General features: G+C 44.6%; 1 protein-coding gene across 1 annotated transcript in view; it reads left to right on the top strand.

The window, feature by feature from the left end:
• The window catches only part of VAPB (VAMP associated protein B and C), a 49713-nt gene that overhangs the window by 17603 nt on the left and 4772 nt on the right, over positions 1-27338 (top strand). Inside the window, exons 2-4 of the mRNA XM_019637298.1 lie at positions 9994-10146; positions 22612-22715; positions 25972-26052. Coding sequence (XP_019492843.1) covers positions 9994-10146; positions 22612-22715; positions 25972-26052 — 338 coding nt within the window. The remainder of the gene's footprint in view (positions 1-9993; positions 10147-22611; positions 22716-25971; positions 26053-27338) is intronic.

Here is a 27338-nt window from a genome sequence, read left to right as displayed (position 1 = left end):
GTTCAGCATCTTAGCTGTAGAGGGCAGTGTCACTGGCCCTCATATGTGGGATCCGAACCAGGGCCCTCTGGCATCCCAAGCCAGTTCTTAACCAACACGCCATTCGGCCGGCCCTGAGCACATTTATTATTAAGAGCTTTTTATACATTCTGAATAATAACTGCTTATCTGTTAACATAAGCTACAAGGATCTGTCAGTTTCCTTGGCTGTTCTTCACTGTCTAGTTTTATGTCTTTTTCAGGTAGCTTTCCTGAGTTTGATCTTAGGCCTTCTGTAGTGCTTTTATCTGCTGGGATCTTACACTACAATAGAATGCCTGGCGGTCTAGTTTTCCACCCATGGAGTTGGTGGCCCACTGAGTTTTATTTCTTTCCGCTCCAAAGGATCCAGGAAACTAGGGAGTTGAATAAGCAGCCAGAAAGGTTGGTATAGTCTGTTTCAGTCCAGCTCGCTTCTAGTGCACCTGCGACGGCATCATTAGTATTTCTCCTGCTGTAATAATGGGTGTGATATTTCTCAGTGGCTGGTGTTTCCCAAGGATATCAGGGCGGTTACTTTATTAATTTAGAACACGTTGCCGTCTAAGATTTCTTCAGGAAAGTTATGTGTCTACGTGTAGGGCTCCTTCTGTGTGGTTATTTCAAAATAAGCTACACAATTAGGCTTTCTGCTGAAATATTGGAATCCAATGCCTGCCATTAAAAACACATTGGTTGCAAAAAGCTTTATTTTGTTTCTCAAGCATCGATTTAATGTGTGAGCTAACAATTCCATCAAGAAAATAGATTTTTTTAAAAACTCCTCCCAGTGTCCTTACTCTTCAATTCATGGTTTTTTAAGAGCTCACTGTCTTTGAATATGTTACTATGATATATATTTTTTTCATTTTTTAGAGAGGGCAACTTTAAACAAAATTATCATAGAATAATAATGATAAAAGCATTATTGACACGGGTGAACATTTTTAATACCTTCAACCTATATATGAACAGCACAAATTTATCATGACTTTAGATGCAAGTAGGCATCTGTTTATAGGAAACGTGCCCGGACCAGGCTTCAGTTGCTTCTCAGGAAGTTGGGTGTTCATTCACGCTGCACACATTTATCGAGTCCTTTTACTTTGTGTGTTGCACCGTCCTAGGCTCAGGGCATCCAGTGATGAATGAATGGGACAGGGACAATCTCCTCTTATGTGGAGGTTTACTCTCAATGGGAAACGGTCAGGAAAGGAACAAATGAAATACCAGTCGATGGTAAATCCTGGGCTGAGGATGAAAAGGGTGATAGCGCTGGAGAGGGAGCACCAGTAGTCTGATCCTTCTCCCAGAGCCCTGTGGTGCATGCAAGAGGGTGCACGCAGGAAGAAGGAAACCATTGCTTAGAGAGATAGCAGCATGGCAGAGGCCGTTCCTTCATTCATCCATGCAGCAAATTTACTGAGCATCTGCTGGACGTTTGCAAGTGTTCTGGGTGCTGGTCATCAGCAGGGAATAAGAGGGACAGAAGAGCCTCTGTGTTCATGGAGTTTCCATTCTGCAGGGGAAGACTTACATAAACAAGAGAGGAAATAGGGAACGTGAGGGTTGGTGCATTGCAGATGGGTAGGGAGGGCAGGAAGCAGTAGGACACTTTTAATGAAAACAGCTTGCCAAAGGGTAAATTTTAAAGACATCTATAAGATATCCAACAGATTTTACTTTATACTGTCCATTTCCCCCATTTTAATATACTTTTCCCAGGCACAGAATCTATTGTATTGAAACCTGAAGCATAATTTTATTGTCTTAACAAAATCCATCATCAGTCCTAGGCTTTTGGAGACAGATTATTACCTTCCCAGAAGGTAATCTTTTCAGAGTTGAAGTGAAATATGGTAACTTGTTTTTTGGAAGTGTTGAAGAAAGGAGAGATATTGTACCTAAATTGTGTTTGCAAGAGTATAAAATACAGCTCTTTTTTATGCAGAGTGAAAAAAAACTGTTGTGGAGCTAATAACTTTAAGTTTATATCTGGAAAGCTGAGACCTGATAGATTATATATCAAATTGGTATATAACTTATTTGGTAGCACATATAGTTTGAGTTTCAAAGTATTGTAGTTACATCAGGAGACATATTACAAAGAAAGGATATGTATTTCTAACACCAGAATTTCCTGAACTCCAGAAAAATGTAGAAAAGCAATCTTGTTGCAAAACAAAGCATCTTTATTCATTTTATATATTTTTTATTTATTCATTTATATACATATAAAATACATATATTTCAAAATCTCAATAGTAGTTAATATTGGAAATGTTGGGGGGAGTGCTACCAAAGGTGAGTTAATATAATGACCAGATACTTTTTTTCTTCCTCTTAAAAAAAAAAAAAAGGCTTTATTTTTAGGGCAGTTTTAGGTACATAGGAAAATCAAGCAGAAAGCACAGAGTGTTCCCATATACTTCTGCCCCCCCGTGTGCACACACAGCCTCCTCCACAGTCCTCAGTGGTCCCCAGTCAACACCAGACCGATGCAGTTGTTACAATTGATCAGGCTACACTGACACGTCATTCTAACCCAAAATTCCTAGTCTACATGAGGGTTCGATCTCCGTGGTGTACATTTCATGGGTTTTGACAAATGTATAATGGCGCGTATCCACCATTATAGCGTCACACGGAGTAGTTTCACTGCCCATCTTTACCCCTCCCTACCCCCTTCCCGGCCCCTGACAACCACTGATCTTTGCCTTTTCCAGAATGTTACATAACTGGAATCATACAGGATGCAGCCTTTTCAGATGGGCTTCTTTAACTTAGTAATATGCATTTAAGATTCCTCCATGTCAGAATTTTGATGGCATGATAGCATATTTTAGTGCTGAATGATAGTCCATTGTCTGGATAGACCACAGTTTAGCCACTCACTTACTGAAGGACCTCTTGTTTGCTTCCAAGTTTTGGCAATACAAATAAAGCTGCTATAAACATCTGTGTGCAGGTTTTGTGTGGACATGAGTTTTCAGCTCCTTTGGCTAAAATACCACAGAGTGCAATTGCTGGATTGTATGGTAAGAGAATGTTTATTTTTTTAAGAAACAGCCAAATTAATTTCCTAAGTGTCCATACCATTTTGCATTCCCACCAGCTCCGTGTCCTTGTCAGCGTCTAATGTTCAGTGTTTTAGATTTTGGCTGTTTTAATAAGCATGTATTGGTATCTCATTGTTTCATTGTTTTAATTTGCAATTTCCTGATGACATACAAGGTGTGGCAGTTAAGTTTGTGAATTCATCCTAGAAAAAGTGCTACCTACCTCATTGCTGAATATCACCATGGTCACCTTCAAAGTACTCACCTTGGGGAGCTATGCACCGACACCAGCGCCTAGTCCACCCTTCAAAGCAATTTGGAACTCTTTTTCTGGAATGGCCATCAGAGCTGTCGTCCTATTACCCTTGATGTCCTGGATGTCATCCAGATGTCTTCCTTTCAATATTTCCTTTATTTTTGGGTAAAGAAAGAAGTCATTGGGGCCCAGATCAGGTGAATAGAGAGCGTGTTCCAGTACAGTTATTTGTTTACTGGCTAAAAACTCCCTCACAGACAGTGCCATGTGAGCTGGTGCATTGTCGTGATGCAAGAGCCATGAATTGTTGGTGAAAAGCTCAAGTTTTCTAACCTTTTCATGCAGCCTTTTCAGCCCTTCCAAATAGTAAACTTGGTTAATTGTCCAGTTGGTACAAATTCATAATGAATAGTCTCTCTGATATCAGAAAAGGTTAGCAACATTGTTGCAACAAGTTCAAGAACTTAATTGTCAGAACTCATTGAGCCAACATCTTTAATTTGTGTATTTTTTCCATCTGTATGTTTACTTTCCATCTGTGTATCTTTGGTGAGGTATTTGTTCAGACCTTTTGCTCATTTTTTAATCAGGTTGTTTTCTTATTGTTGAGTTTTAAGAGTTCTTTGTATATTTTAGATGACAGTCCTTTATCAAATAGGTGTTTTTTTTTCAATTGTGTCTTTTGCAAATACTTCTCCCAGTCTGTGGCGTGCTTGTTTTCTTTCTCTTGACAGTATCCCTTGCAGAGCAGATGTTTTTAATTTTAATGAAGTCCAGCTTATCAATTATTTCTTTCATGGATTGTGCCTTTGGTGTTGTGTCTGAAAAGTCATCGCCAAACCCAAGGTTATCTAGATTTTCTTCTATGTTATCTTCTGGGAGTTTTATGGTTTTGTATTATACATATATGCCTTTATTTTTTAGTTGAATTGAATTATTGAGTAAAAATAAAAGGATATATTTACCCCTTAAAAAAGTCTGTTCTGATATTTACAGATGGGGTGATATTGATACGCTTGAGGTCGCACAGATAAGTAAGGCCAAGGTTGAGTTTTGAGTTCACTTGGAGTGTTCACCATTACCTCCTACAATTGTTGAGATCGTAACTCAAGAGCTTTGTTATAGTCTTTTTCTGCATGGGTCTCTTAATGATTACAGAGAAGTGCTTAGACCATGTATAGATTGGTAAAATGTTTAAGGATTTGATGGAGTACTTTTTCCACAAAATGCTGTCATGCGTGTTTCCTGTTCAGTAAGTTCATCCAGCCATTTTTGATGAAATTTTCAATACCTAGAACCTGAACTCTTACTGTTGAGAACTTTGCAGGATTTCAACCTTATTTTCATGACCTTTAAACTAGCACTTTGTAATTCTAAGGCTCCATTTTTGTAAGAAAGACTGAAAAATCAACCGTTCCTCCTTTCACTTTTTTTAAATTACATTTTATTGGGGAACAGTGTGTTTTTCCAGGACCCATCAGCTCCAAGTCAAGTAGCTGTCTTCAATCTAGTTGTGGAGGGCGCAGCCCCGTGGCCCATGTGGGGATCGAGCCGACAGCCTTGGTGTTATGAGCCTGCGCTCTCAACCAACTGAGCTAACAGGCCACCCCCCTCCTCTCACTTTTAATGCTATGCATATTTTTTGCTGGAATTGTATTGTTTGCTTTCTAAGGTCAATTCTAGACCTTATTACTACTTCTTTTTTATTTATTTTATTTTTTTTTATTTTTAGCTGAGCCATCCTGCCACCTGTTGGCAGCTCAGCACGGGCCGGGCATCAAACCGCTGTTGCTCAGAGCTCACACTCTTGAGTGAGCTCTTAACCAACTGAGCCACTCAGCCGGCCCTTAGACCTTCTTACTTCTTGAAATACACATTTTAAAATGACAATAAGCCAAAGTGGGTGTAGAAAATACTGTAAGTGGATAGGTCCTGGGACTTTAAGCGAAAAGATGTATAATGAAACCAATTTTACCTTAAGCTAATTGATATAAACAAGAGTTAAGTTTTTAGGGCGTCTCATCAAAGTTATAATGAAACAATGTTATATGAGGACCTGCTGTAGTTCATACTGTGCTTAGCTTTATCTAGATACCTTTACAGCAGTCAAGGAATTCATATTCAAGTTAGTTAATGCTATTCTCGAGCATCTGTCAAATTCACAAGAATTTTCACAGGTGAGTGTACATAATAAAGGGAGTAAAGGACATTATTCAAATTGTTTAAAAGACGAAAAATTAAAAATTTAAAGAATATTCCTAATTTTTTCCAAAGTCATGTTGCTTCATTTTTTTGACCACCCAGTTCACATTTTCAGTGCTTTGTTCCTAGTTTTGTATAAACTTTTGAAATGAGTAGAAGATTAGAAAGAGAAATGATTAAGAGTATGTGCTGTGGTTGTAGACATACCAAATCGTTTTTTTCATCTCTTCAAAGAAAAAAAAGTCTCACTTTTGAAGGAGATTTCACTTGTAAAATGGACTCTGTACTTTATAAGCAATGTTTAAATTCATTGGTGATAAATATGCATGTTGGTATAGTAAAATCCCATTTTTTACATAATGCTTTAATGGAAATGGCAGTTTTATGAAATGAAAGTGACTAGTAAAAATCTGAATGATGCTCATAAGCCCTTATATCATTTTTATTGAGGTTTTTGTGTATTCTAATTCATTAATACAGGGGAAAAGGAGACCACTAACATGGTTTATTTCCTTTAATTACTCAAATCGAATAGAATTTATTTTCAATAAAATTCTTGGAGTAAATTACTGCAGGTGGGGAGAGGATGGTTGGCCTGTTTGTACCAAATGTCTGGATTTTTACTTATGAGATTTTGCTGTTTCACCACTGATATCATTCACTAGCATATATGTTCAGTATATTTCCCTCCAGATGTTTACAAATTAAAACCTGTGTAAGCCCAAGAAATCCTGTTGAGGAGAAAAGTGGGATATTTATTTTGTCCTGCTTATTACTACAAATATTGTCTTTGAATGATATAGACTACCTTTGATGTGATTCATATAGGTTGAAACACTGTTTAGATTGTTATGTAATAGATTAACTAGGGGAATTGCCAAACACCGCTTAGTGTTTATAGTAAATTTAGTTTGTTTTTTTTATAGAGTACCTACAAGAAAAGGTTAGTGCAAGGGGCAAACAAAAGGTCCTCAGTTAATGTCTTTTTGTTCAAGTAGCTTTGCTGTGATGTTGATGAGATGACATAGGAACAGAACCTTTTTGTTTATATCAATTAGCCTGTGGCAAAATTGGTTGCAGTGTATGTTATTTTGCTTTAAGTCACAGGACCCATTCACATGTTAAATAAGAACTTAACTGAACTTGGAAAATTTAGGCTCCCCCCAACTACAGGAGGTAGGGTGGGGAGAAAGACACTAAAATTGAATTGGAATCAAGTAAAGTAGGTATTTTTAATTTCATCACAGTGATCTTGCCGGCATTCCTATTTTCTGCTATTAGTAGTATACTTCAAACCACCTTAGAAAAATCTCTCCCCCTCCCCTTTCCCCCCACTCCCCCAAAGACACTGACGAAAGAGAACTTCCAGAACTGCTTCAGAAAGTGGCAAGAACGATGGGATGAGTGTGTTCCAAGCGAGGGGGAGTGTTTTGAGGGGGATTAATGGCAATGTGTCATTTACTGTAATACATTTTTTTATTTAAACATTCCCCGTATTTTTTTTTAATCACACCGCGTATGCTTCTGTGGAGTTCTTGTGATTGGCGATTTTCATGTGAGGGCCGGGAATGTCACGAGGTGGTGACTGTATCCATGTTGGTTTGTGCGCCGCGCGCGTGTGCGTGTGTTGGTTTTCCCCAGAATACTGGAGTTGTGTTTAGTTGTTCTTTTTACCATGGCTGAAGTGATCGGTCCCCTAAGCCAGCAGTGAGACTTAATGGGAGAGATCAGACTTGCTCCATCTTCATTAGGCATCAGACTGCCTGCTTCGGAGAGTGGAAAGGGATATAGTCACAGAGAGCTGCTGCTTCCCTAATCCCCCAAACACTGCCTCAGCACCCAGTGTCCTGTTTCTGCCTTAATGCCAAATACCTGATACTAAGATGGAGCCTTGTCAGCATCTGGCTTCCCCTCATGGTGGCTGAGAATCCTCTTAGGCCACCCCTGCCCTCTTGTGTAAGCTTGTAGTTCTCAATAAGGAGATGCCTTCGAGCATAGAGAGGGTTGTTTGCGCTGGAGTCAGTAGGTGATGTGCACTACCAAGGACCGCCTTGCCCACGGCTGCCCACCGCTGCCCTGCACGGTGCTACCCGCTGTGGCTTCCAGCCTGACTCCCAGAGGGCCAAAGGCAGGACTCACTGGCAAGGTAAACAGACGGAGAATTACCTTTGGCTTTTCATTCTTGAAAGTGTCATGAAATGAGAATAGTTTTGATATAAGTAACCCCCAAACCACAGATGGGTGATCCAGTAATAGAGTTGGTTTTGTGTTGATGCGACATATGCATTCCTGAAAATCACCACACTACACAAACTAGCACAATAAAAACCACAGGACTTATGAGGGGAAACGAAGTTAGGTGCACAACACTCAAAAACTTTGTTGGACACACAACACACACACACAAAGATAGGAAACTAATAAAACAGGAGCAGTTTTACGCACATTAATTGGGTAGGACATACATAAATGCTACAGTTATTTAGCTTGGAAAAGACCTGACGTTTGCCTGTGGAAGTGGGAGTCTGGAGAGTTGCAGTTGGTGAGTTATCCTGAAGGGAGGGAAGGAGGGTTACCAGAGGTCCGCGGGAAGGTTGTGAGAGCAGGTGAGATGAGCACGACTCCTAACCAACCCCCAAGGTGGACTGAGGTGGCTGGCAGGGGGTTGAGTGTGTCCTAGGTGTGTATTTGTGTATTTCTATGCAGCACGCTTCAGCAAGATGCAGTTTTCTGTGTTCATCAAGCGTTTCTTGCAGACAAAATCATGCATAAGCAAATGTGAAATTCGTTTTATGCTCAGATTGTCCTCCTAATATGCACATCAATCACATTGGAACAAATTCACAGTTTCAAAATAAGCTTTATAGTAGAACTGGCTGTAGTTTATTTGATTTTTGGAATTGACTTTCTTTTCCTTTTTCCTTTCCACCATTATTGATTTCTTAATTTATATTTAAGTTAAACCCATATCAGATTGATTTTTCGTACCCAGAGCACCTCTAGAGGACAGAAAGCAGCCTGAGATTTTCATTTTGCTGGTGGTAATCTGTGAGGTAGTTTCCTTCTTGGTGAATGACTCTCTCCCTCCTCCCCTCCTCCTCCCATCCCTCCTCCTCCCCCATCCCTCCTCCCCGCCCCCGCCCCCCTTTACTAGATGCCAGGCACAGTGCTGGACATACAGAAACCAGGAAGGTGTCATCCTTGTCCTCAGGAGCTTAGAGTCTCATTGAAAAGTTTTCAGGTCATAGCTTTGAATGTCTTTGTTGGCTGGGTCTTCTTAGGGAACTGATGAAGGAACATTATGTATGTCTTAGTATGTGAACGTGTGTGCGCAGACGCACACACACCTCCCCCACCCCGTCTCCTACTTCCTTGTAAATGTAAAGATAGGAGTAAAGAGCTTGCCTGGAGGAAACACAAAGGTATTGATTTACTTGGTGAAAAGATGTAAATTTGAAAAAGACCTAAGAGGTCTTGATAGTTCAACCCTCCCACCTGACTCTTTAGTAAACCCAGTAGTCAGGTGTCCTTGGTAGATTGGTAATGGAAAAGCGAGTTTCAGAGTAATAGAACAGTGTGACCCCAGTGTTGTTGTCCCCTCCCCACACATGTTGTGTATGTACTGTGTGTATAAGCACAGCTGATGTGGAAAGATGTCCCATATTGTCCCTCAGGGGACAAGGGAAAGCTTATTAACTTCCTCTTTATACATCTTTTATTGTTTGGCTTATTTTAAGAGGCATGTTTTACTTTTTTAATTAAAAAATCTAATAAAGTAGAAAATGAATAAATAATAATAATCAAATATGCCCTCAGGGCTCTGAGCTTTGTTTCAACTTTCGCAGTAGGCTGGGTAGTTAAACTGACTGCGACGTTTCAGGTGTGGGCTGCCCAGCAGGACTGTGAACTTGCTGTAGCCTGGGATGATGCGACCTTTCCTGGCGGCAGCAGCTTTCTGTGTTTCTAGACCATTCTCACTTCTTACATCAGCCACGCTTGGCACACTCTGCCATTGATAATCATTTTGGCTCCAGGTCTCGTCCTTCACATCCTCCCGGCTAGATTTCCTCTTGTTACTGTGGAAGTCGCTGTTCAGTATAGGTTAAGAACTGCCTTCGATTCAGGCTGCGTGGTTCCAGAACCTAACTACCATTAACTAGGATGAAAACGTAGACAAGCAACATGTCTTCTCTGTAAAACAGAGATAATCACAAAATTGGGAGGTTTCAGTGAGACACTGTGTGAGAACTCTTCCTGGGTGCTTGGTGGCATGGTGAGACCGTGAGGACATTGAGCCGTTGCTGTCAGTGCGTTAACGTCAGCTCGTCTCTCTTTAGTTGTGGATCTTGAATCTTCCCTTAACCGTATTCCATCTCCGTCCCGACCCCAGCCCACACATCACTCTTCCAGACGTTCCTCACAAGCTCCATCCCCAGTCAGTCTCGTCTCATCCCACAGGTCCCTTCACTGACGTTGTCACCACCAACCTAAAGCTTGGCAACCCGACAGACCGGAACGTGTGTTTTAAAGTGAAGACCACGGCGCCACGTAGATACTGCGTGAGGCCCAACAGCGGGATCATCGATGCAGGGGCTGCGATCAATGTGTCTGGTAAGTCCCAATAGTGGTGGCTGAGACGGGGGCTAGAAAGGCCCGGAGCCAGTGGGATTCTTAAAGCTTATGCTTGCAGCGTAGACTTCTCCCCCCAGCCCTCCAAGCTCAGGGGGCCCCACTCACCTGTTGTTTTTCTAGAATTCATGCTTTGGTTGCATGCTTACAGCCTTTGTGCCTCAATGTTCAGAGCAAAATTAAAGTGGTAACTTCAGACTGTACTTGAGAATGAGTTTGGTTTTCACTCTCTTGAAATTAAATCTGCCCTTTGGTAATAAATAAAAAAGGGCTGAACAACTTCATTTTACTTTGTGGTAGAAAGCTAAATTGAGTTATTTTCTTATTTAACCTAAATGATTTCTGACATTAAGCTCATGTCATTTCCAGTGATTGGTAACTGACTTTACTGAGTGTGAAAAGCTAAGGGAGAGGAAGGCTGAGGAAACCGCACTGTTTCCAGGGCTTAAGCTTTGCACCTGTCTGATGGGCTTTCCCCGTCTGCTTGAGAGTGCGTATGTTGTCCAGAGTCCAGCTTTTGAAAAGATGCTGGTAAAGTACCCAAACTGAAAATCGGATTTCAGAATTAAGGCGATATAAGTGATGGGTTTGAATTTAAATGTATTTTAGAAATGTTATAAGCTTTTAGCTCATTAGAACTTCTGGATTCAAGAATGCCTTTGTGTTTGTGGAGGAGCTCTGGGGGCGAGTGTGTTTATCCTTTAGGTATCAGGAGAGGGTCACAGAGGGCTCTGCGTCATTAGAAGCCGCTACTCATTTGAAATGGGTACCTGGCTGGCTTTTTCCATGACAGATTTTGATTGCGATACATCTGGCCATTCACTTGACACCTAAAAGAAAATGATTCACTTCTTTGGAAAGATATAAGGTGTTTCATTATCTGATCATTTCTGCAAACTCTTATTCCCTACATCCGTTGGTCTCTCTCATCATGGCGCGCCTACACCGGCTATCCGCCTGTGCACGTCTCTCTGAGGCTGTAAGACCCAGTCTGGGTTCCTGAATTGGCTTCTTATCCAAGAGAACTGAGGAGGGTAGGAACCAGCATTTCCTGAGGGTTGCCTGGGTGCTGGGCCTGCACACGTGTTACCTCGTGTAATTTCTGTGAGCGGCCCTGTGAGGAGTGTATCGTCACCTCCGCTGTACTAAGGAGGAGACCAGTGGCTGTGGGTTCACATAGCCTGCAAGTGACAGAGCCAAGATGTGGACGACCCTGCCAGCTCTGAACTGGAGCCCCTGGAGAGCGCGAGGGCCCAGGGTGTCGGCGTTTCTGTACCCCTTGGGTCCGTAGGGTTTAAAAACACATGGGTTTCTGTTTTTCTGTTGAAATCAAGGGCAGCTGAAATCTTGTATTCCCTTCTATTGACTTTTTTTCCTCTCGATTTGCTTGCCCATATCAAATTTGGGCAAGGTTGTCAGTAAATGAGAATTACCAATTTTCACAGGAAGTATGGGAGCAGCCACGTGGTTTTCTGAATAAAATAGTCTCAACAGGCAGTCGTACAGTGTAGATGTGCTTTCTGATATCAGGGGTGTGTGTGGGTGGGTGTGTATCCATTTTAGAAAGGTTCATCCCTGTCCATCATGGAAACGTCTTTTAAAGTTTGTTTGGATTTATGATTACCACTTAAGGAAGGCCATGGTGTTGTGATTGTGGCCTCCTTTTCCAGGTAAGAAGGTGAGGTACAGAGAGTGGGCCTGGTCTTCAGAGTCCCCTGGGCGATCAGTGGCAGAGCTGGTGCTGGAGCCAGGGGTCTTCGCGCTCCATCCAGTGGCCCTGTAGTGCCTCGGCAGCATTAGGGGCTGTCCCACGTACAGACGGATGCAGACCATGGAGTACCATGGCTCTTGGTATGTGATGTGCTTGGGGGAAGAGCAGCTGGGTAATGAAATGTCCCTGTGTCTTCAGACGGCCCCCGTAGATGAGAGAAGATCATGTTTGAACATAAGCAAGGCACCTTTGTTTTCATTTGGTGTGTCTTTATCTCAGCGCTTGAGACGGACCTGGGGGAAGCCTTTCCAGGACGGCCTCCCCAGTTGGCAAAGGAGGCGGGCACCCATTGTGGCAGGTTTATGTGCTGAGGGGCCCCGGATCATGTGGTAGACATTCATATCTGGGGTAAAAAGCACTGCTTTTTCCAAGGGTCCTCTTAAAGTGCAGCTAGCTACCTGATGACATCTCAGTGAGCATGTAGTGTCCCCAGGGTCCTTTGGGAGAGAAAATACCCTCAGGACAAGGAGGATGCCAGCGAACTGGCACTGCGGGTTGTCCAAAGGCAGCCTTCCTGCCCCCCAGGTGTGCACATGGCCACGCGTGGTCTCACCCACTGTGTTCAAAGACCCCTGGGTTTGGGGCCTGGGAACCTGAACAGGATGCCCAGCCCTGCGGTTTAACTTGCTGGCTGATCTTTGGCCAACCCACTAACCTCCCTAGGTTCTAGCTTTCTCGTTTGTAAAATGGAGAGAATTGCATCGACCTCACCAAGCGTTTACCAATGCTGCATTCACTGAAAACTTGTTACAAGGCAGGGATTGCATTCTTCCGCTAGCTTGGGCATAAACTGGTTAGTTTTTGTTGAAGGTGGATTGTGTGTATTTGAATTGCCTTTTTAGAAAGAAACTACTTTCATATAGTTGGTTAATTTATGGACTTTTTCTAATTTTAAGAAGAAATTTGTGATTTTTCTTTTTTCTATAACATGCATTTGTTTTATAGTGAAAAGCCGCTAGTAAATTTTGAGATGTAATCTGTAAAAATGTGACCATTGAATCTACTTAAGACTCTACCAGCATTGCCCTGCCTAGCACAGAATGTCACAGCATACCTGAGAAGGACATCACGAGGACATTGCTTCTCACCCGTTTCTGAAAACCCCTGGGATGTGCGAGCTACTAGGGAAGGTTATAAATCATTCTTTGAGAGAGGGGAGTGAGCAGGGAGAGAAGGGGTGGGGAGGGTGATAGCCACCCATGGAGCTGTCCGCAGGGACTGAGGTTTTGAAGGCACACAACCCGGGTTGTGCTGTGGGAGCAAGACTTTCTAGCTGTCAGATGTCTTTCAGACACACCCTGTGACGCTCTTCTCAGCTTTTAGATTAACCTCATGTTTAGGGGACCTTACATGATTTGTCAAAAGTTTAGACTCTGACCTTTCATGTTATTTTCTTTAGAAGATGGCAGATCACTTATTGGGTCCTTAAAAAAACCCAACAGCTCCATTGTATAAACTTAGGTGGTAAAAATAACAGTTGGAAACTGGCATAACCTAAACTTTTTGTGTCAGTAAGTGAAAATGTGGTGACTTCCGAAAGGGGTGTTTTGTGCTCCATCACTCGGGTCAGTGACGAGTTCTTGTCCTTGGCCTTCACATAGATGCTCATCTCATCCCATTCTCTCGGAATTCCCCTCTGGACCCGGGCCTGTGGATCAGGCAGTGCAGCCCGTGAGGGATGCGGGACGCTTTCTCTTTGCATTAATTGGTCCAGAATGCCATGGTTTTGGCCCCTTGCTTCCTGATACACACCATCTACTAGAAATGGTTTTGAATTATTCAAATCTGGACCTCAGCAAAATAGGCACACTTAAATGGAGATTGGAGAAGAGGAGATTGGATTTTTCTCCCCCCGAGATTTTAAATGCAAGGAAAATAGAACTTTTTGAATTAATGAATTGTTTGAAGCAGTGGGGGGTCTCCCCATTTGTTCTAGCTTTACAAAATTAAATCTGTTTTCTGAACTGTCTGGTGGGAAAATATTTTTAAGGTAGATAATTTCTGAAAATGGCTGTGGTTAGCTGTTAGTGGTTGTGGGTTTTTTTAATACTGCAGTTTAATAATGAGGGAGTTTTCCATTAATATTCCAAACCATGTTTGCCAGCGGATACAGCAGGTGAAGTGGTAAAATTATGGGCCCATCAAAAATACTTACGCTTCCTGTAATATGATATTAAGTTTAATATTTTTATAACCTTCACTGAATTCTAATTTCACTAAAGTAGCAAGCACGCTTCCATTTGCAGTTCAATTATGCACATTGGTTGCCTGTGTACCAAGCAAATTAGAAATGCAAAGCATCTGTGTGTTAGGGGCATTGGACAGCATCGCTGAAGTATCAGTATATTTACTGAGTGTACCCGGGGAGCTGGAGAAGGGTTAGAAACACACACGCCAGTCTTCTGGTGTCTGAGCCTGTATTTTAAATTAAAATTCAAAGAATTAAGGAGCAGCATTCATTCCTGACGTACAGCCCTTTTCAGCACTTATTTCAATCACATTTAAAGCATAAATTTCTTCCAGTAAAATCCTGAGGACAGACAATGAATATCAGCAACTCTTGTTGGATGGAAGCATCGGTCAATTAATGTAATTGGGTGGTATTGCCATTGATAATTAATCCTTTAAAGGTTTTGCTGACTCCATTTAATGGAGCTGCTTGCCTGCCCTGGACCAGCCAGGCCTGGGCTGCCGCTTTTAGGTGATTAGCATAGGAGTGTAAGTGCACCGCCCTCCGAGAAAGATGGCAGGCATCCGTCTGTCTGTCAAGTGCTGGCACGTGGGGAGTTTGGACATCTTCACAGCAGCATTCTTTGTTTGATCATTTACTTTGGAATTGAAGTCGTGATAAGCAAAACCTTTTTATAAATGGTTTTCATGACCAGGTTTATTACTCTCAAATAAGAACAACTCACATTCATACTTAAAAGATGTCTTTAATCTTTTTCAGCACATGAGATTCTGTTTTTTTTTTTAAAAAAGGAAATTACCAACAAAAATTCAGCTTAATTGTGCTTTTAAAGATTTCTTAAAAGTTTATTGTATTATTTAAGTTTAAGAAGAATTCTGTTTTACTTTTTATGAGTATGATTTATTCTTTACATTTTCAAAGATCACCAAGATTAATCGAGGACATTCAGCGCCCCTCACGTCGCTAAAGGTAGCTTCCAGTCTACAGTGTGACTCAGGAGCAGAAGCCGAGCAGAGCTGCGGGGCGTCCGGCGTAATCATCTTTTCACACTTACACACTTGAGCCCCAGCCGTGGCTCTGCCGTGTACTCTTACTTTAGACTCACTGGTAACCAGCCACAGGCCAGAATGAAGGGAAAGTGCTGTGAGAGGCAGCCACAGTGCAGGACGGGACTGGAAAACCACAGAGAGAAGCAGGGAGGTTCAGAGGTAGCAGGAGGGGCCCGGGGTGACTGAAGCCTCAGGGAGACCACGCTCCATATTCCTGGGAGACCTGGCTCTCGTAGGTCTCCCTAAGATAGGATGGAATGGGTGTTCATACAACACGAGAGTGATCAGGGAAAGGCGGTGTTGTATTCCATCAGGAAGTGTGATGGGAGACAGGACATAACGTTGGAGTTTTGGAAAAAGATGTCGATTTTAAAAGATGTTTATAAAAAAGAGCCTTCTTCTTTGGCCAGTGTCTGTATATGGCACACCTCATGTTCCAGTGACACTGGGGTATGTTTGTATACCAGTTTCTGTACAAATAAAGTAATTAGACTCTGAGGAGCTTGCTATCTAAGAGGGGCTGTATTGAACTGGAAAACCCTGTAGAGAGCACAAAGACAATTCAGTGTTAACTTATTTGTAGCTCGATAGAATTCATTACCTACCTACTAGGCTCAGAGTCCCACCTGGGAGTCCCTGAGTAGGCAGGGGTCCAGGGAAGTGGTGCTGTCAACAGTTTGGGATCCCAAAGGAGATAGTAAATTTACTCACAGCGAGGGCACACAGGCTAACCAAAATGTGGAGCTGCTTTGCTGCAGGTGAGAATTATATTACCTCGTTCTGGTAACACTGGTTATCTTAAGCTGATCATGAGCTCTGCTTTGTCTTTGATTAGTTTAAAAAAGTGGAGCCTGGCTCCATTATCCCACCGTAAGTGTGGTTCTGTGGAGAACAGCGCTTTGATGTACAGGCTGATGGAAGGAAAGAGAACGAGGTCAGTGGTGATGAGAAGGTGCAAACCCTGGCTTACGCCACGGGCGGGACAGCGAGAGGCTCTGTGAAGCAGGAGAGGAAAACCTGGCTGGTTTAGGATTAAAGAGGCTTTCCTCTCCCTGTGTATCCAAGGAGCTTTTTCTAAAGGGAGCACTTTCAGGAGTGCTTTTGAATGTTGGAAGAGAAGAAGGCGCACATCCAGCAGCCAGTGAAAAACTGCGGGCTAGTGCCCAGAATGCGAGCCGTCAAAACCGAAGTCCTGGTCTTGGTCCGATTGCGTAGAAAAGGCAACGTGTAGGAAGGAGCTTAGGAGTCTTGGTATCAAACAGCAGTCCCTGGTAGACTAGGGCCCGCGGTAAGAGCTAGGGTGTGAAATGGTGTTCCAGTACGAGCTGCAGTCGCCAGGTGTGGTGCCTGGGCCAACGGCAGCAGCATCTGCCGGGGACATGTTAGAAATCCATGTGCTCAACCCCAGCCCAGACCTGTGGAACCTCAGACTCTGGGGTGGGGTGCTGCCACGGGATTCTGATGCCTGCTGAAGCTTGAGGCCCCTCCTTACCGAGTTAGAGTGCTGGGTATATTGAGATATGAGTAGGGCAGGGGGACCGAAAGGGACATGCCAGGTGGGGTCAGCATGATAAGGGGAGGCTTCGGCAGTGACAAGAGAACACCCTGGGTGTGGAGGTGTAGCGAGCAGTGTTCACACCTGTTGGACGGGCTCACAGCAGGACGCCTGAGGAGAGCCAGACTGTGAAGAGAGAACTGGGAGGCTGGTTGTTTTGGCAGGAGGTTTTTGATTGAGGAGTATCATGATGGTGACTAGGGTGTTTGGGGGGAGATTAAATTTGTAGGGTTATAAGGGCTCCTCAGAGTAACTTGTTTGTGGGAGAAACTGGCAAGTTCTCCTCGTTGGAGAATCTGGGTGTCACTGGAGGCCTGAGTGGAGGTTGTGGTCATGGAAAGCGAGGAGAGAAACGTTTAGAAGATGAGATTCTGGGATTAAAAAAAGTAATAAAGCGTGCGCCGTGGTGCTTGTTAGACTTTTATTCATTAGCTCTGTTACCATTATGATGCAATGAAAATGATCTGTGACTTGCTTGGGTTCTCATAGGAAGCGTTTATGTTGCATTTAATCAAGTCGCCATTGCTGGGGGGTTGGGGAGTGTGTGTGTAGCATATAGTCTGCATTTCTTCTCTTGAAGAAAGTCTGTTTATTGATCCGGTGTTTTATGAGCCCAGAGGCACTTTCTTACCAGGATCCCACTGCTGCAATCTGTACTCAGCAGACATCGTATCACAAAGCGTTGAGTTAGGTTGCTGAGTGGTGGCCGGGTCTCCAGGCCGTCTCCTGGTTACAGGCTTCTTTTTAATGTAGTATCAGCAGATACATTTTAAAAGTAGGATAGATGGTTCATTTAAGAGAGTTTTATCATCAGTGTCTCTGGTATTCAAGTGAAATAAATTAAGTTAATGGGGAAGCTCTTTTATAGCCTGTCACGGAAAAAGTACATAATTTTTGTCACAATTTGCATGTGTGGAGCTGAAAGAACAAACGATTAACAACATTTATTATGTCATGCTCTCATAAAGTTCCAGCTAATAGGGTAGAGCAAATTGAATTGGACATGAAATGATTGTAGCTGAGAAATACAAACTTTGCGACATGAGTCGGGGGTCTGTTAAACAGGAGGCACCGTGAGGCTCTGGGGAGCTTCCAAGTCTGAGCGGCCACTTGCCCTCCGCACTCCTGCTTGCCGGTTTGGGCGCCCAGAAGGAAGGGAGAGCTGCGAGTGGCCAAGCACCTTCTTTCCCACCTGCTGCTCCAGGTGGAAGGAGAGTTATGGGGAGGGTTCCTGGAAGCCCACCTGCAGGCCATGACTTCCACTCACAGTTCTGTGTTCGGCTCCCTCTAGCCTCACCTGTGCGTTGGGCGCCGAATTGAGGCTTCACGAGTGTGCACCTTTGCAGTAGGATATTTGACCTGCCCCCTGGGCTGTCTCCAGTGCTCCCTTAAGGTGACTGGTTTCCACCGTCACCCGCTTCTTTGTGCGCTGATGTACCGCTGATGTACCTGTCTGACGCGAAGGTCTAAACGTAAGGGACACCTTTTCTCAGTTCTCCACATCCGTGCTGTGGTGACTGGCAGGCAGGGTGGCCTGGGCCTGGAGTTGTGCTGAGGACATCTGTAAGGCCCAGGGCCATCATGGGCCTCCAACCACGCCCTCCGCAGAGGCGGAACAAGCAGTTACAGTGCAGGGAGCCCCGGCCCCCTTGCTGTAAGGAGCATGCATGCATGCTGTGTGCTCCCCATTCCACGGGAGGCCCTGATGCACACCGGAACCCGAGGCGTGGTTTGTGTGAAATGGCTTTCTCTCTTAAATGGCAGCTTTCTCCCAAGTGGGGCACTACACAAAGCTACCAGTGCCTTCACTTGTATTATTTGCCACATCTTCTTCCTCCCACGTGGGCATGCCAGGCCGCTTGGTGGAGCGGAATACACCCAGGCCTCTTGGTTTCAGGGCCCCTTACACTCTGAGAATGGAAGACCCAGAGAACTCTTGTTTGTGGGTTGTGTCAATATTTTATCATATTGCAAATTAAACGGAGCAATTCACAAAGTGTTAATTCATTTTATAATCACATTAATAAATCAATTACATGCTAGCAGGAACATTTTTAATAAAAAGTAACTTTTCAAAAAAATGTAATGAGATGCGTTATTTGACATGTTTTACAAATGTCTGTAACGCCTGGCTTGCTGGAAGGCAGGCTGGATCCTCCTGTCTGCACTGAGTCGCTATAAGGCGCCGTTTGGGAGACTCTGTATAAAGGAAAACCACTTTTACCACAGATATGTATTAATATTTGGAGAAGGGAAGAATATTTTTAATAGCCTTTTCAGACAGTTGTGGACTTTATTCTTTGACATCACACCAAAGCTCGACAAGTGGCACTTGCTGAAAGTTGAGTGTGATGTGGAATCTGGAACCACGACGGTGAACTGTTTGAACTGTGTTTCACGAAAATGCATTAGTGTCTCTTGCACTTTGAATGGATTTTGTACTATTTCGTTAGCTGCGTTATACAGGTCTTCCAAATGTTGACATTTTATTACACAATATCAAAAATTCACATTTGTTACTATTTCCACTGCTCTCATTGGAAAAGCCTTTAAGTGTTTGGGAAACTGTGAAGCTCTTGGTGCAGATATGTTTTCCAAGATTCTTCTAATTTTTGCTTGAAAGCCTGGATTTTATCATCGGCCAAGGATCAAGTTGTGTTTCTTGAATTGATACACTTACTTCATTCATTTTCAAGAAAACAGCTGCCACGTACCTGGGTCTGAACAACCACAGTTTTTCTCTTGGTGTTTCTTGCAAGTCAGTGGTGTTCCATGAGGAATGTCAAGCTCAGCTCACAGGGCAAATGATCGCACAGGCGCTTTCCCAAGACAGTAGAAGTGCTTTTTGCGTGCACGCCCCACTTCACCATGCGGAGGGTTTTCACATGTTGAAATTCAGTAAAATAATTAATTTTATTGCTTCATCAAGGATATTCTTAAGTGAAACCAGCCTTTTTAAAAAGTGGAGTGTGTGTCAAAGACACAAGTACTGTGGTGCCACTGCCTGGTCCATGCTGGCTGGGAGCAGTTTTACTCACCATAGCTCTGTACCAACATCAACACCGCTGAATGTCAACACAGTAGAAAAGGCATGTAAAGTCTTCGTTTTGTCTCCACCACAGTTTTGACTTAGTGGATCACCTGATGGGGGTCCCTCGGGGTTCGTGGCTCACGCTTTGCGATCCTGTGGTGTGGACTTCTGAGTCTGGAGGCAAAGCCAGTATGGAGTATGGACTGGCTCCATCACTTAATGTGCTGGCCATGGGACCTGACTGAGGCCACTTAGCCTTTCTAAGCCCTGGTCTTCTCACCTGGAAAACGAAGACGGGCTTCTTTGATGGGTTGGTGTGAGGACTGCATGGGAGAACTAATGAAATGTGCCTTCTGGGGTGCCTCGTACACAGTAGGTGCTGCTGAGGGTTGTTTTCCGCTCGCCAGGCAGTGGTCTCTTGCTTCTCTTTCTCACTTGCACTGCCTTGAGGAAGGGGGGAAGGGTGGGAAGGGGACAGCAGAGCGTCCCGGGCTGTTTGTATGGGGAGAGCCTACGTTCTCTGCACCCACCAGCTCTCTATGTGTGACCCAGTGTAGTTTGGGCTAAAGAGCCAGCTTCTCTGGAAATTAGCAGGATCTTCTTCTTGTTCTCATTTTCTGGGCATCAGGGCTCTTCACAGATAACCCTGGTTCTGCCTCAGCTCTCCAGAGTGAAGGCCTAAGGGCCTTTCACAGGTGGGAAAAGTCTCAAGGATGAGGCGGGTTTTGCTTCTCAAGCTGTGCCCTCTGGGAAGGCTATTGGCCGCTTAGTTTATCATGTGTTATCTTCCTTATTGCAGTCTGGGGATTGAGGGGACACTGTGGGAATTAGCTTTCAGAAGAGGAGTTCGTGGTTTTGAGCTGCTGCTGAGGTTACGTGTCAAGTCCAGGTACGTAGTGATGCCCAGGTCTGGCTGCGGGAGAGCCCTTGCCAGCTCAGTGGTGCCAGAGGAAGAGCTGTCTGCATCCAGGCCCAGAGCTGCTGGCAGGCATGGACTGCTCTTTCAGGGGAGAACCATGCCTTTGCACCTGCAAGACTAAACCAAGTGGATGGCCCTGCGTTGTACATGAACTTGTCCTCTCTCTGCTATGGTCACACTTTGGAATTTGGGTACTTAGACCGAACAGCCTTATTTTAATCATCTTTTTTGGTAGCTAGACTCGGTGTCATGTGTATACAAGCCCCGAGTCTTGAAAGGTTTGCACATTGATGAATTTATATCCTGAAGAAGCCCCCCAGCAGGGTCCCCTGTCGCTCAGAGCACTCAGATGGGTGATGTGGGCAGCCGAGCTGCCTGGCGACTGCAAACACTGGGGCATTGAAATCTGAGGCGCTGTTAGATTTTAATAGACTTCCTCTGTCCCCAAGATCGAAAGGAGCCCTGCACCCCCAAGATGGATGGGGATATTTGTATTTTTCCTCTCCATCATGTGTGGTTCTAGAAGAGATGTGACGGGTGGCCTGGGATGAAGGATGTGAACCCATCTCATGTTGGAGTGACGGGTGTGGCAGAAGGGCGCCAGGCTGCACTTGGAAGAGAAAGGCTCTTCCTGACATTGTGACCTTGGGCAAGTCACTTCACTTTGTTGAGCTCCAGTCTTCCTTTGTAATCCATGGCTTAGGATACATGCCCTTCACCTGCTGTGGGGGGAGTTAGTTGTGAGGCTTCAGAGGAGGGACCTGGGAAGCCTGAAAATGGGGTTCAGAGGCAAGAGAACACTGATGAGCGCCCAGAGGAAGGTTATGGGAGCCCTGCAGGTGGAGGACAGACTGACACTGTCAGAGGACCCGGAGTCCGTCCTCCCAGGGCTGTGAGCCTGGCTCTGCTGTCAGACCACCTGCATTTCAGCGCTTGCTCCTCCTCCTCCATGGTGGGACCTCCAGCAAGTTAACCTTTCTGGGCTTCAGTGTTCTCATCTGAAAGTGGCATCAGACTCACACCCGCCACAGTCGCTACCTCTTAAGGATTAAATGAGATGCACACAGCCTGGTCCCTGGCACATGGGAAACGCGCAGGCCACGTTGCTCTTATCACGGTCAGGACCACAGTAGGCTTTGCCGGCACGCAGACATGTTAGGTTTCAGGGAACTTAGCTCAATGGCCGGTGGAGCTAAAGCCTGTAGCAAATACCAGATTTCAAAGCGGCCGTCATTTAACAGGGGTGGGTCCTGAGAAGCCCCTCAGAACAGGAAGGCCTCTCACTCAGCGCACCCAAGGGGGCCTTTAGGTGAGGCTCCTCTAGGTTCTTCCGGAGAAAGGTGTGTGTGTGTGTGTGTGTGTGTGTGTGTGTGTGTGTGAGTGAGTGTGAGAGCTGGTGGCATTTTCTCCATGCTGTGAGTGTGCCGGTTGTGAAAATTTGGTAACATTTCAATGGCAAAATTATATTTTGAGCATTACCTTGATTACCTTGACAGGGGAAATGGGACAGAGAGAAAGAAGCAAAAACAGTTCCTTACACGCCCCGGATTATTCTTTTTTAGTTCCTAAGAGATCGTTCGGATGTTTTCTGGAGCAAAACAGGCATATGGTGTTCTTCTTGTTTACCTGTTCTGTAAGGCTGGTGAGAGACTTCTGTGTCAGGTGCGGCAGTGACCAGAGGACTGGGGCTCAGACCCGGGCCCCCAGCTCTGCCACCCCCTGCTGTTTGACCTTGGGCAAGCCCCTCAGGTCTGCATCCTGAAAAGTGGAGAAGATGCTGGTGACCTTGCCCTGCTCAGTTCCCCGTGGGGTGTCATGAGGCCTAGATGAGAGAATCCTGGTAAACTGCTTTACAACCAAAATACAAGTATGAATAAATGGCTGCTGGTAACCAAGCTCTGACCCTCCTAATGAAATATTTTCTTTCTCAGTGATGTTACAGCCTTTCGATTATGATCCCAATGAGAAAAGTAAACACAAGTTTATGGTTCAGTCTATGTTTGCTCCAACTGACACTTCTGATATGGAAGCAGTAGTAAGTACTGAATGCTTCTTATTTTTTTTAGTAATTAAGAAAAATGATTAGGTACAGAATTGTGGGTGCATGCATTTCAAAATGTGTCAGAACTGTTTTGAAAGGGGAATGGTGTTTTCAAGGAGGTTTGTGCTTTGACTACCTTTATGGGTTTCTAAAACTTTGATTTTAACATTTTATGTAACTTTCCAGAATACTGTTCTTTTCTGACTTCTATCTTAATTTGCTTCAGCAGTTGCTTGTTCTGATGGATTGTCCGAATGGTTTGAGGATTCTCTCCCTGTAGCCCCCATCCCATGCCCCTGTTCATCACGGGGCATGTTTCTTACCATGTCCTTCTATTCCCCAGAACCCAGAGGCGTGTGAGAGTTGAATGCTAAATGTCCTGCACTCCTTAAGAGTTTTTTGTGTTGTTTTTTTCTTGGTTCTGATAAGCATGGTTTTTTTTCTTTAGATTTCTTCATTTTTTTTCCTGCTTAAATACATGTTTAACTCTCTAATTTTGGTAAAAATTAAGGTGACTTCATTTTCATAAAATAAATAAATTATTCTACATTATTGATTTTTCTGGCAAAAGATGATCATGGAGATTCCAAAATAAGCTTGTTCCATATGTGAATGTATCAGGGCCATTCTGGTGCTGAGTGTGAACCTGTGTGTGGCTCCGTAGCCCAGTCACAGCCCTGGCCAGGACAGGCGCCCAGTCCCCCCAGTTGGGGAAAGAAGGGCAGGAATGCCTCAGGGTTCTCCCCACTCCAGCCTGAGGTCATCCGAGGACTGCCTGCGAGTGTGAGTCGGCCTGACTCACGCTGCACTGCAGCTCTTCCCCGAGTTTGATGGAGAGGGCTGTTTCCCACATGGCCAGCCCACTTTTTGTCCCAGAGTCACCACACAGCCTTCCCTTTTAGTCTTGGAAAAGCATAACTGACCATTTTCATGGGTGTTGAACTTTTGGGCAGGAAATGAAGGGTTTGCCAGTTATTGGGGGGTTTGAGAGAGATCGGTGATAATAAGCCATCTTCCTTTTCCCAAGAACAATTATTGAGGCATCCACTACTTTCTCTTTTTATTTCCTGGAACATGATGTGTCATTTCACGTGAATTTGTATGAAAAGGAAACGTATGGCAAATACTAAATGTGGAACACCCAAGAAAATGTCCTGCTTGGCTTCACTGCATGGCTTACAGGGAGCAGGGGCCTGGGTGTCCGGGGCGCTAACTGAGGCCGGCCTCCTCCTAACACCTGGTCTTGCGCAGTTTTCATTAACTCTGGAGGGTTTGGGCACCTGTACCATAGGAATGACAGCCTAGCTCCCACTTGTGGCTGTGCTGGGATTCAGGGTGTAGAGCAGCTGGCCCAGTGTCTGGCAGTGGCTCTACCTGTGCTGATGACAGGCCAGACACTCTGCACAGCAAACGGTGGATCCCGCTTCCTTGTATGATCATTTTTATATGAAATGCACATTGTAGGATTTTTGTAAATACAAAAATGAGCAAAAATTAAAAGTGACCCATAATTTGTTTATACTTGACCTAACCACTGTTAATGAATGAGAAGAGCCTTGTGCTTTTTCTTTATTTTAAAATATTTTTCTTTTTATTTTGATATACAGAAAGTTGAAAAAATGGTAGTACAGTGACCACTCGCATAACCTTTACTTAAATGTACCATTTACCATTTTGCCACATTTACTCCATCTATGTCACAAACTTTGTTTTTGACTGAATTACTTGATTTGAGACGTAGACTTCATGACATTCCACCCCTAAATGCTTCCGAACAAGGACAGTCTCTTACGTAGCTGAGGAAATTACCATTGATTTACTAATATTGTCTAATAGAGAAAGCCATAAACAGCATTGTTCCAAAAATGACCTTTAGTTCCTATTCTGGTAGAGTAGCCTCAACCTTTTTTCTTGTTCAGGACTGAATTTTTTAGAATCCAGGTCAGCTGACTTGTAGAATGCCTCCCCATTCTGGATTTGTCCTATTATTTCCTCATGGTTAAACTCAGGTTAAATGTTTTTTGGCAAGAATATTCCACAGTGATGTCATGTATGCATCATATTGGAAGACATTTAATGCTGGCTGGACCTCTGTTGGTAACACTAAGTTTGATTACTTGGTTAAGATGGTGACTGCCAACTCTCCAGTGTCAAAGCACATTTGCCCTTTGTGGTTAAGAGGTAATCGGTGGCACTGAGGAAGTTGGGGGCTTGGAGATCATGGGCATACCCTGCCCACCAGCAATCTGTCATGCTGTGGCTTGAGCATCAGTGGTGAGCCTTGCCTGATGCCCTTCTGACACATGCACGCAGGTGTGCACGTAACACACACTCTTACATACACACACACACACACACACACACACACGAGTGCATGCAGAGGAACGGACTTAACAATATTGTTTGTAGCGTCTTCACAATCTTCCCCATGTAACCCAGTACTCTTCAGTATGATTTGAATGACACGCTGTTCTCTTGGCTGGATCTGCCATGCTTTATCTGGGAGTCAGTCCCCTACTGTTTGATGTATTTGTTCCCCTTTTTTGGCTCTTTGTACGTGTGTTGCTCTAGCTGCCTCCTGCATGGTTCTGGGGCAAAAGTGGGGGAGTCCGTTCCTTTTCTGTATTGTAACCTTCCTCCTGTGCTGGTCTGCAGTTCTCAGAACACCCTGAATTCCCATCCTCCACTGCCCAAAGGAGGAGGCGTAAACTGGAGTGCATCCTGCCAGATTAAGGACTTAGGAAGATGTCCGCATCAGCGGACTGGAGGGATGGGGTGACCACCGTTACCGCGCTGCGCTAGTATTAATAGTTGGCAGCCTGGTTCCCAAACCGCTCCGGAGAGAGTGTGCTCACCCTCAGAGAAGAACGTGCCCTCCAGTAGGTTTAGTTTCTAAACGAGAGCCAAGGCTACCTGTGGCCACCGGAGGTAGTTCCGAAAGTTCCCCTCTGCTCGGCAGCGGGCCTCCCTGTTCAGGGGCTCCCATAGATCAGCATCAGGGGCAGCGCGGGTTGACGTGAAGGAGCCCGCAGCAGGGCGGGATCCACAAAGTGGGAGAACTAGTCAGCAAAGCGAGTGTATTTAATCTTGACATATTGGAAATATTGAAATCTAAGCAGACTTAAGTTTATTTGATATACATCAGGCCTTTCTCATTAAGCGTATTTTTCTGAAATTGTCAGTTATAGGAAGAAAATTATTCTTCCAGCAGCTTTATAATATCCTGATTGTTAAATTTAAATTGTTTTAGTGGAAGGAGGCAAAACCGGAAGACCTTATGGATTCAAAACTTAGATGTGTGTTTGAATTGCCAGCAGAAAATGATAAACCAGTAAGTATGTTTCTAGTTAACAATAATTGAATGTTGCAAGCTGATACTTATTTGCATACCATCTCCTGCAAAACCAAGATTTAAGTTGGCAAATTATTTTCCTTCTGATGTATGAAGAAAAAAATAAGCCGAAGTCAACAAGTCAGGGTGCCCTCGTGAAGCCAGCCTTTGAAAGACGTGCGGAAAACAACTCATGCAACAATTTCGCCCCCTGCAAAGTGCACCCTGTTGGCTGTGGAAATATCATAAACCCCAAAGAGCGTCTGTGACTTGGCAAAGTTATAGGTTGCTGTTAAACGGGGTGAGACTAAACCGGGGAATAATTTGCCGTTGACCATGGTGCTTGATAGACAGGTGTAAGCGCTCAGGCTCTGTGTCACCAAGTGCTTCCTGGAGGTTTCCAGCCCACTCTTTCCCCCGGCACCACCTGTCTACCCCCAAATCCCACCACCTCCTTCTGTCAAACCTGCTTTTAGAGGAGGATTTTTCACCCTCAGCACCTTAACGTTTGGGCCGGATACTCTGCCATGGGGCCTGTCCTGGGCCTTGCAGGATGCCTGGCCTGCACACACCCCCTGGCAGTGAAAAACAGAAATGCCTCCAGACACGGCCAGATGTGCCAGGGGGTGGGGGGAAAGTGGGGGGTGGTGGTGGAGATACCACCATTGGGAAACGCCTCCTGTGCTGTCTGAGGGCCAAGGGAAAGGAGCGATTCCCCCCAAGCTGCCCGTCCCTTTTCTCGTTGTGTAAAACCGGGGCTAAGCCTGTCATGGCCTCTCTTTTGACCAGTTGAAGACAGAAGACTGTGTCTGGAGTGCTAATACAGACTTCCTTTCAACCTAGTGAGAGACACTTAGATTGTATTAAAGACGCAGTTTGCTATCCAGGCAGAGTATTAACTAACCTGGCTGTTGACAGCTGGAGCTGGGGAGTGGCCGTGCCCCGAGACGTTCTGGTGGGATGACCCATGAGGGTCTCTAGCAGTGCCGCTGACTGGGTCAGCACTGCCTAGCGTTCTTCCGCTCAGTAATGGAGCGCTGCTGTTGCGCTGCTCCTCTCAGTCATACACTGTGTCCTGGGAAGGTCAGTTTGGAAAGGTGTGAGCCCTGTATTCTGGCCCTAGCTCTGACATAGGCGCTTTGTGAACTCGACCCTCCTCTCAGTCCTCACTCATCCGGAAGGTAAAGGCTAGAGCTACATAGGTGGGTAGTTCTGTTTGTCGCTGGCACTCCAGGGCAATGGTCCCCCGTTAATTTATTCCCCAGCACACCCGAGCATCTCCACAC

Source organism: Hipposideros armiger, unplaced genomic scaffold (assembly GCF_001890085.2).
Source record: "Hipposideros armiger isolate ML-2016 unplaced genomic scaffold, ASM189008v1 scaffold_32, whole genome shotgun sequence".
NCBI lineage: Eukaryota > Metazoa > Chordata > Mammalia > Chiroptera > Hipposideridae > Hipposideros > Hipposideros armiger.
The sequence above is the reverse complement of the archived record's forward strand: the minus strand, read 5'-3'. Positions and strand labels throughout refer to the sequence as shown.